Raw genomic sequence first — 10,306 nt, forward strand, 5'->3', positions numbered from 1 at the left:
GAGGTCACGGACTTTGCTGTGTTCACCAATGTTAAACTTCCTTGAACATACCAAATGCTCAGGACATATTTAATCACCAAATGAATGACTGAAAGAATGAATATTGGGTTGTCTAGACATTTGCTTTTCCAACCATGAGCTCACACAGGTAAGCACACAAGGCCCCAGATGTAGACACCCCGGGGAAGGATCTCTTTGTTAAAATCCACTTTCAATTTCTGTCTCCTTTTTAATAGAGTCATTGCACGATTTACCAGGCCGAATGGAACAAAGTCACGATGCACACCCGTTAGAGAGACATTTCCCTAACATTGTCAGGGAAGGAGGATCCTGGGTTTCAGAAGCCCAGAACGGGGAGGTCTTCTTTTGGTCTCAGCGAAAGATGCTTCTAGAAGCTGTGGCTTTGCTTATCTGGAGCCCTGGGCCTCGTTGGAATAAGTCAGTGGCAAGTTCACCGGTTCTGGGACGACCACTGGGTTTGCCATATAGACATTCGGGAGGACCACGCCCACCTGGAAAACACAGGCGCACAGGAGGGGCGCTGGGAGGGGTGCAAGAGGGACCAGGCAGGTGCGGAGGCCTTGAGGCCCTGGGAGACTTCTCTGCTCCTGGGCCGGAAGGGGAAGCATGGTGACCCTGGGGTCTCCGCCCCCTTCCGGGCGTCTTCCCTCCCACCCAGGAACCTCGGGACTCACGTTGTGCTGACAGCAGACCAGTTGGCAGCCCAGGTGGGAAGATGCACAGGCAATGCCGAACTCGAGGAGACAGAAAATGAGCAGCACGCCCGAAATCGCCACTCCGGGGGTCTGGAACCAGAGCGGGTAGAGGTCAGGAGTGCTGGCCGGGGCGTTCCAAATGTGGCTCTGCCGTGGACTGTCCCTGTGGCTTGGAGGAAGGCCCCTAACCTCGTCTCAGCCTTGTGGGGACAATGTCTCACCAGGCTCGTGTGAGGGTCAAGGGTGTGTGGACGAGACCTGGTCCTTTGACACCCACTGCCAGGGCTCCTCTAGAGGGAAGGGTAGTCATCCTTCAGGAAAACACCTGGATCACGTGAGCGGGGAGGGAGAGGAGCGGCGGCTGCGCAGACGCAGAGACAGCGTCTACGCAGACCACTCTGTAGCCGCAGTCAGTCACCAATCCGGCAGCCAAGAGCCCTGTAGCCACGAGTCCCGTGTGGCTGCTGAGCACTTGGGATGTGGCTGGTCCCAAAGTGACAGGTGCTCTAAGTGCAGAATACACCCAGGATTTATTTCAAAGACTGCGTAGCCCAAATGCAAAATAGCAAATTAATATATATATATTCATTTTGCACGGATTACATGTTGAAATGACATTTGGGATATATTGGGTTAAATAAAACATATTATTAAGATATTTTCACTTGTTTCGTTTTCTTCTTCTTTTTTCTTTTTTGTTTTTTTAAAAATTTTTTTAACGTTTATTTATTTTGAGACAGAGAGAGACAGAGCATGAACAGGGGAGGGTCAGAGAGAGAGGGAGACACAGAATCTGAAACAGGCTCCAGGCTCCGAGCTGTCAGCACAGAGCCCGACGCGGGGCTCGAACTCATGGACCGTGAGATCATGCCCTGAGCCGAAGTCGGACGATTAACTGACCGAGCCACCCAGGCACCACCTTCTTCTTTTTTCTTAAGGTGGCAACTAGATAATTTAAAATCACACACACAGCTCACATTATATTTCTACCGGGCAGCCCTGTTCCATAGCACAGGTTGGTCCATGGGCCAAATTACGATCCATGGGCCAACTCCTGGCAGCTGCCTACTTTTGTAGGTAAAGTTTTATCGGAACACAGCCATGCTCAATGCTTATGGATTTTCTATGGCTGCTTTCCCACTACAAGGCAGGGTTGAGTAGCTGCCGTGGAAACCAAATGGCTGGGACACCTGGGTGGCTCAGTCGGTTAAGCATCTGACTCTCGATTTTGGCTCAGGTCATGATCTCATAGTCGTGAGATTGAGCCCCACGTTGGGCCCTGTGCTGACAGCTGCAGCCTGCTTGGGTCTCCCTCTCTCTACAAACAAACAAACATTAAAAAAAAAAAAAGAAAAAAAAGAAACCAGATGGCTTGCAAAGCCTTAAGTATTTATTCTCTGGCCCTTCACAGAAAACCTTTGCTGACCCCTTGTCCACAGTCATGGGCAGCAAGGTGAGAACGTGAGCAAGGATTCAGGTAGAGGCACGTGTGTGTTATTGTCACATTTAATTCTCCTCATAATGTCATAAGGTAGATTACTCTGTTGTAAAGGCAGAAACTAAGACTGAGAAAAGTCATGTGCTTAAAGTAACACAACAGTAAAGCGACACGTCGGGGACTTTAAACATTCTTCTGATTCTTGATGGTACTTCCTTCTGCTGTAGTGCTGTGTGAAGAAGCTTGGTGTTTGGGCCTTCTAACAATTTTCTAAATGTAGCCAAGTCTGAACCTGTGGGGGGATGTTGGCTCAGAGGGGTACTCACCACACCCCAGGTGTCATAGTAGGGATAAGAGTCAGGGCGGGCATAGATGGGAGGGAGACTCATATCCATGATGAAGAGTGTGATTCCAACCACAGAACAGATTGCGCTGACAATGTTCAAGCCCAAACTGCCATTCAGCTGAAGAAGACACAGAGGGTCAGGGTGGGAGAGGAAAATCATTGTAGCTGGGATGAACAGAGACTCGAGCTTCTTAACGTGAATCCCTGGAACCTCAGTTCTGTAGCAAGTAAAGTGATGGTCTGTGCAAAAAAGTGTGGGCGTAAGTTAGCTTTGAGAAAAGCTGGGCTGAACAAAGTGAAACAGGCCTTCGCTGTAGGACTTCTCAGAGCCTTTAACGAGGATCACGGATCTTGCGGAGAGGGGACTAGTCAATCGCCGTTTCCTCGAGTTTACCTACCCATCTTCGACTTGCTTATCCCACTGGGGATAGGTAGGAAGCTCCGCCCAGTGTCTTGGGATGCGACAGGCTCTGATGTCCCATGATTCTGGGCCATGTGCAGAAAGACATGCCCGGATCTCATGAGGCGCAGGGACCTGGCCATCCTGAGGCCCCTCACCCTAGACGACCTGCCGCGAGGGGAACGAAGGCGCTTTCTCGGCCCATTGTTAGGGGACCTCGGAGTCTCGTTCATGGGATTGGCAGAGACCGCTTGGCCGGATTCCTGAGGGAAGCAGGTGGTTGGGCCTCCCCTGGCTTCCCTGTAGAGATGGCCAGAGGCCCGCTCTGTGCGCCACGGCCACTGGCAGTGTCCGCTCTGTTGCAGGGGAGCGTGGGCCCCCGGGACTTTTGTGCCCCCTCCGGCACGAGCCTCTGAGGGACGGATGCTGTTCTGTCTCTGCCTCCACACCCTGATGCCCTCACTCGGGGCTGTGTTGTCCTTCCTTCCCTTGAACCCTCTGGACTCCTTCCTGCCATGACTCTGGCCAGGTTCACGTGCTCCTGCGTGTGAGTATGAGTGAGCACATGTGACAGCGTCTGTGTCTGGTCAGAAGTAAGCTCAAGGAGGGGCGTCTGGGTGGCTCAGGCGGTTGAGTGTCTGACGTTTGGTTTTGGCTCAGGTCATGGCCTCACAGATGGAGCCCCACATCGGGCTCTGGGCTGGCGGTGTGGAGCCTGCTTGGGATTCTCTCTCTCTCTCCCTCTCTCTCTGCCCCTCCTCCCCCCACACACTCTCTCTCTCTCAAACTATGTAAATAAACTTAAAAAAAAAAAGCCTTATAAAAGGAAGTAAGTGAAGGAATGAGGGGCGATTGTGCGCTAACCTTTCCCCACCGTGTGTGTCTCCCATAGGTCCCGCTGGGAGAGCCCGGGTCAGGAGGTGACTTACCAGGTAAGAGGATTTTGGCTGATTTTCGGCTGACACTGAGAGGGATCCTGAAATGATGAACTGGCACAGAAGAGTGGGGGTTTAGAAAGAGGTCAGAGGTTAGGGCCCCATCTCCAGGTTTCCATGATTCTGGTCACACGTATTCTCTCATGCACACTAGGTTCCTCTGCTGGGACCCCCAACTCAACATGGGGGAAAGGAAGGAAGGATGGAAGGAAGGGCGGAAGGAAGGAAGGAAGGGAAGAAGGAGGGAAGGAAGGAAAGGAAGTAGAAGGAAGGGAAGAAAGAGGGAGGGAGGGAGGAAGAGGAAGAAAGAAAGAAAGAAAGAAAGAAAGAAAGAAAGAAAAGAAAAGAAAGAAAGAAAAAAAGGAAACAGGAAAGGAAAGGAAGGGAAGGGAAGGAAAAGGAAAGAAGAGAAAGAGGGGAGGGAGGGAGAGAGACAGGGAGGGTAAAAGGAAGGAAGAACAAGCTCTCTTGTACCATATGACAAGGCAGCAAAGTGAGATAAATACAGATTCTAGGACTGAGCTGACCTGGTTTTTCAGTTCTGGCTTGAAACTCATGTGATGTAGGTAAGTGATTAATTTCTTGAGGTCTTTATTTCCTCATACGAACAGCGGGAAAAACTACCTGTCCTCCTAAGGGTGACCGCCAGGAGCTGATCCATGCCTTGCGTGGGTCATTTGGCATTCATTATCTTACACGCAGTCGAGCTTGCACATAGGAGATGTGCAGGAAGTATTATTTCTTTCCTTGCCTTTTATTTGCCCACAGGCGCATCTTGTTGGTTTGTCATCCTTCCCTTGGGATTCGTTAGGCACGGGGGCTTTGGAGGGAAGGAGGAAGGTCACCAGCATCTTCACTGCTTTGAGCTAGAAGCCCAACGTCACCTGGGTGAGGACTCGAAAGGTAGCGTCGCACCTCTAAGATGCTCCACCTCAAATATGAAGACAGGGAGGTGGATTGTGTGCCTTTATTTCGACACTGGTATTCTGCAGGCGCGGTAGATGGTGGGCTTACTCACTGTCATGAGCCCAGTGTGGTGGCAACGGTGGTCTGAGAGGGCATTGGCTGTGGTTGAACAACAGCTTCGCCGAGCACTCACTGTGTGGGGTGCTTTACAAACCTTGTCTTACTTAACTGCACGGTGGCCCATCCAGAACTATTATTATTCTCTGTTTACAGATGGGCAGGCTGACGCTTGTGGAGTTTAAATAACTGACCCGAGACCATCCAGCAGATGGCTGGTCCAGATAGTTGAATCCAGACCCCATGTTCTTCGCCTTTACCACACAGACCCTCCCACCACTCAGGGTAGATGCGTGTATCTTGGGGTGGAAATGGTTTTACAATGAAAAGTTACTCTAGCTTCCTACGCCTTTTAAACGGAGTGTGATTTTTCCTATACGTGGAAAAATAAATCTCAGTCTTACAACCTTCTGTTATGGAGACTTGATGGGAAGGGAAGGGAACAAGAGGCTGGCCTTCTGAGGGCCTTGCTGGTCCTTTTAGGGTGCCAAAGGGCCTTTGTTATGGGAGAGGACATTAGTGATCTTTAGGAAATACATAGTCCTGGACAAGGTAACCAAGAACAAAACTGCTTTGCAGATAAAAGGAGGGGGGCAGTCAAGAGAGTTTAGCAACCTGGCAGAAGGGGAGATGCCAGGGCAATTGCCAGGCACTTAAGATTATTCAATAGCTTTTTTTTTTTCTCCTCCCCTCCCCCATGGTCTTCTGTTAAGTTTCTCAAGATCCACATGAGAGTGAAAACATATGGTATCTGTCTTTCTCTGTATGACTTCACTTAGCGTAACACTCCAGTTCCATCCACATTGCTACAAAGGGCCAGATTTCATTCTTTCTCATTGCCAAGTAGTATTCCATTGTGTATATAAACCACAATTTCTTTATCCATTCATCAGTTGATGGACATTTAGGCTCTTTCCACAATTTGGCTACTGTTGAAAGTGCTGCTATAAACATTGGGGTACAAGTGCCCCTATGCATCAGCAGTCCTGTATCCCTTGGCTGAAGTTAGAGAGGGAGAGAGCAAACCATAAGAGAGTCTTAAAAACTGAAAATAAACTGGGGGTTGACAGGGAGTGGGAGGGAGGGGATAGTGGGTGACGGGCATTGAGGAGGGCACCTGTTGGGATGAGCACTGGGTGTTGTATGGAAACCAATTTGACAATAAATTTCATATATAAAAAAAAGATTATTCAATAACATCCAATGCTTAAGAGCAAGCCATTCTTTGGCTGTGATGTCAGCCTCTCCATTGCCCCAAACTCCATTAAAATTGGTTGTACAGACACAGGGCTTGTGGGGGGGGGGGGGGAGGAACAGGGGCTGAGTTCCAAGTCTGGGTCCATGCAAAGCAGAGAGAGGACTTCAGCCTCAAGAAATGAGACCCAGATGGAAACAAAAGAGAGCAGGTGCTCACAGAAAGATGCTCCCGAGAACATAAGCCCTACCATGTTGCAGGCGTTGTAGGGGGATTATGGTGGATGATAACACTAGGCTATTTTATTTAAATCTCATGGGATAAGAAGGACTTTGGTTAATTATCTAAAGTTACTTGGGAATTCTGCTATTGATGAGAAAAGTTGCATCTGAATCATAGGTGTGTGAGTCCAGAGACGGCAGGCTGTGTAACAGCAGAGAGAAAAAGGAGGTGGGAGGGAGGACGGGGAGAAGGGACGTGTGTGTGTGTGTGTGTGTGTGTGTGTGTGTGTGTAGCTAAGAGGACACTAGAGAGAATGCACAAGAATCAAAAAGGCCGTAAAGTGGAGAAGATAAAGGACTTGTAGTTCTTAACTTTTATGGAGTCATAGATCACCCTGAGAATCTGATGAAAGCTATAGACCTTTCCAGAAAAAAAAAAGTACACACTCGCATATCAAATATTTCGCCACCGCGGGGACTCTGAAGCCCATCCGTGCACCCAGGTTGCGTCCCCATTGCTTAATGACCATTCTGTGGCTGGGTAGCCACTCTCAAACATGGGTGGAAATGTCTTTTCTCCTGGAGCTCAGGCTGGGGGCCTAAGTTGAGCAACACTCGAGGGCTATTACCAATACATTTTTTACACAGGGGCATTGTTGTGTGAATTGGAAAAAGGTGCCAGCCCTGGGTTGATGAATAAGAAGAAAATTCGCTGACCCATGGCGTGAGCCAATTAGAAAAGGTGCCCACTCCAGGTGAACGGCGTCCTGTAGGGCTGTCACTTGGTGTTATGGCTGAATTGTGTCCCCTCAAAATTCACCTATTGAAGTCCTAACCCCCCCCCCCCCCCCCAGTACCGCAGAATGTGACTATCTTTGGAGAGGGGACCTTTAAAGAGGTGACTAAGTTTCAGTGAGATCACTAGGGTGGCCCTAATCCAGTGTGACTGGTGTTCTTATGTGAGGAGGGGATTAGGGCACAGACACACTGAGGCCGCATGAAGACACGGGGAGAAGGCGGCCATCTGCACGCCAAGGAGAGAGGCCTCAGAACAACCCTGCAGACGTCTCGATCTTGGCCTTCCAGCCTCCAGAACTGTGAGGTAACGCATTTCTGTTGTGGAAGCCACCTGGTCTGTGCCCATTGGTCACAGCAACCCGACCAACCGACATGCTTGGTAGGCGAGGCCTGAGCCAGATTCGCGCCCTGCTGGCTCCCTTGGCTGGGAAGCTGCTGCAGAGTGTAAGCCACACAGCTTGACAAGGTGGCCCCGGGTGTGCTGGCGCTTTCCGGGAGCTCATTTGCGGGGTGACCTCACGTTACTTACCCAGACGCCTCCCCAGAAGGGAAAGCCTCCGTAGAACGAGATCGCTGTGTAGTGCCCTGAGAGGACGGTGGCCATGATGGAGCCGAGGCCCACGTGGATCAGGCCAATCAGGATCTGGATGGCCTGTCAGGAGAGCCACAAGCTGAAGCCCTGGTTTCTGAGGCTGGATCCTGCCTTCCCTTTGTGCCTCCTTTTTATTTTCATAAATCGTTTGTTTTCCTGGTCTAACAAGTAATATGAAAAGTAGAAAAATGAAATGAAAACTTCCCACAATTACCCTCCGCTCAGGGGAAACACCCCACTTACGTTTTCGTATCTAGCCTCCCGTGATTCTTTTCAAATATATATTCCGAGAACCCAAGATGGCTCTGTACATTTAACATCTTATCGTGAACACAGCTGCATGGCAGTAAGCATTCTTCAAACATATTTTTTAAAAGGCTGCCTGATTCCATCTTGGGATGTTTTGGGGAGTAGTTGGAACAGAGATACTGAACAGGTAAGATTGTCCCCCCTTTTTCCCTGTTATAAATAATACTATCATGAACATCCTTGTAGATAAGTCTTTGTGTTCATCTCTTATTTCTTTAGGATGTTTTTAGGGATTGAATTGTGTGCGTCTCTCCCTCACCAAATTAATATATTAGAATTCTAACCCCCAGGGCCCGAGAATGTGACCTCATCTGGAATTAGGGTGGTTGTGGATGTGATTAGGTAATCCGATGTATACTGGAGTAGGGTGGGTGCCTCATCCTACGTGATTGCGGTCCTTTTCAAAAGACAGATACGAAGAGACACACAAGCACACAGAATTCCATGTGTGCCAAGATCGGCACTGTGCTTCCACAAGCCAAGGAACCACCAGAAGCTGGGAGAGAGGCTGGGGGAGACCTTCCCCTGGTGCCTTCACAGGGAGCATGGCCCTGGGGACAACTTGATCGTGAACTTTTGGCTTCCGCAACCGTGAGACAACTTCTGTTGTCCAAAGCCACCCAGTTTGTGGTACTCTGTTATGGGAGCCCTAGGAAACTAATATAGATATATTCCTGCACAAGTGGTATTTGGACATATACATAGATATATTAGGTACGTATATGTCTCTGTGTATACACTACAAATATGGCGGCACACACAAATATATTATTTCCTCAAATTTGTACAAATGGTAACAGACTATACACAGACTATTTTTTCTTTCCTTCAAGGATGTATCCTAGGCTAGGTCCATCTCATTACGCAAAAGCCTTCCTTGTTCTTTTTTATAGCTGTAGTACGTTCCATTCTTTGAATAATACATCGATGTAACTGGGATATATTGATGGATATTTTGGCTCTTCCCATTCTGTTGTCCACACAAACCGTGCTGCAGTTAATAAGCTCATCCACATCGCAATTCTTGTGTGCACGGGCGTATCTGCAGGACAGTCTCAGAAATGGAATTATCGGGCATTTGGTAAATTTGGAGGATACAAATTGCCCTCCACACAGGCTGAATCGACTGACCCTCGCATTAGGCCCTGAGCTCAGGCTGCCTGGGTCGGAATCCGTGGTTGTCATCTTTCAGCTGTGCAGTGAAATGTGCCCCTGCTGGTCCCGCCCAGGATGGCCTTGCAGGGGGAAAACCATTGTGAAGTGCTATTTTGTTGGCTGTCTAACCTGATTTTTCCCCCGCTAATGGCCAAAGATTCCATCCGAGAAAGCTGGGTTTAGGCTCCACCTAGTGGCTTGATACACCCACTTCCTTCCAGAGGCCACGTGGATCGACATGTACTCTTGCAACAGGACCAACATTCCAGTTTACCACTTTTTTGTGGCTTTGCTTCCTCTTTCTTTTTTTTTTTTTTTTTTTTTTAATTTTTTTTTTTTCAACGTTTATTTATTTTTGGGACAGAGAGAGACAGAGCATGAACGGGGGAGGGTCAGAGAGAGAGGGAGACACAGAATCGGAAACAGGCTCCAGGCTCTGAGCCATCAGCCCAGAGCCCGACGCGGGGCTCGAACCCACGGACCGCGAGATCGTGACCTGGCTGAAGTCGGACGCTTAACCGACTGCGCCACCCAGGCGCCCCTGCTTCCTCTTTCTTAAAGTGCCTAAGGCAGAAATTACAAGGCCCCACACTGAGACCCTGGTGATGTCGCACAGCTGAGATTTCTAGTAGATCTGGGTTTGGCAAGGCCGGATCAGCTCCTACCCCGCCTCCTGGATTTGAAGTTTCCGTATTTCCAAGCCTCCCACTTGGTCCGACTCCAGCCAGGGACCCCCGGCCTGCAGAGTGAAATGTCACTTACCCCTAAGACTTTGCCCTCTTTCAAGGCTCTCTGGGCAGGTTGCTCAGTTACAGATGACTTCAAACCAGGGGGGTTCACAGGAATGAGGTGGACTTGGGGCTGGTTGCTGGGATACGGGGGCACCTGACACATGCCTCCTTGGATCTCAGGATACCCGTTGGGGGGTGCCGCCACAAACATGGAATTGGCCATGGGTCCTGCTGAAGCCATCGGGTTCCTGCTGCTAAAGAAATGTGATGAATATAAATGTGATAGGGGCGCCCGGGTGGCTCAGTCGGTTAAGCGTCCGACTTCGGCTCAGGTCATGATCTCGTGGTCTGTGAATTTGAGTTCCACATCTACCCCTGCGTTGGGATTCTCTCTCTCTCTCCCCCCTCTCTCTGCTCCTCCCCCATTTGTGCATGCGCGTGCTCTCT

General features: G+C 49.6%; 1 protein-coding gene across 1 annotated transcript; it reads right to left on the reverse strand.

The window, feature by feature from the left end:
- Positions 1-344: 344 nt before the first annotated feature.
- Positions 345-10,100, reverse strand: LOC112851859 (membrane-spanning 4-domains subfamily A member 8-like). Its single transcript, XM_025915315.2, has 6 exons — positions 9,891-10,100; positions 7,602-7,724; positions 3,830-3,889; positions 2,481-2,618; positions 696-806; positions 345-512 (listed from the first exon to the last, which is right to left on the reverse strand). The coding sequence occupies exons 1-6, from the start codon at positions 10,098-10,100 to the stop codon at positions 408-410; spliced, it is 747 nt and encodes a 248-aa protein (XP_025771100.1). The 3' UTR covers positions 345-407.
- Positions 10,101-10,306: the final 206 nt, after the last annotated feature.

Source organism: Puma concolor, chromosome D1, assembly GCF_028749965.1.
Source record: "Puma concolor isolate L17-30 chromosome D1, mPumCon1.1.hap2, whole genome shotgun sequence".
Taxonomy (NCBI): Eukaryota; Metazoa; Chordata; class Mammalia; order Carnivora; family Felidae; genus Puma; species Puma concolor.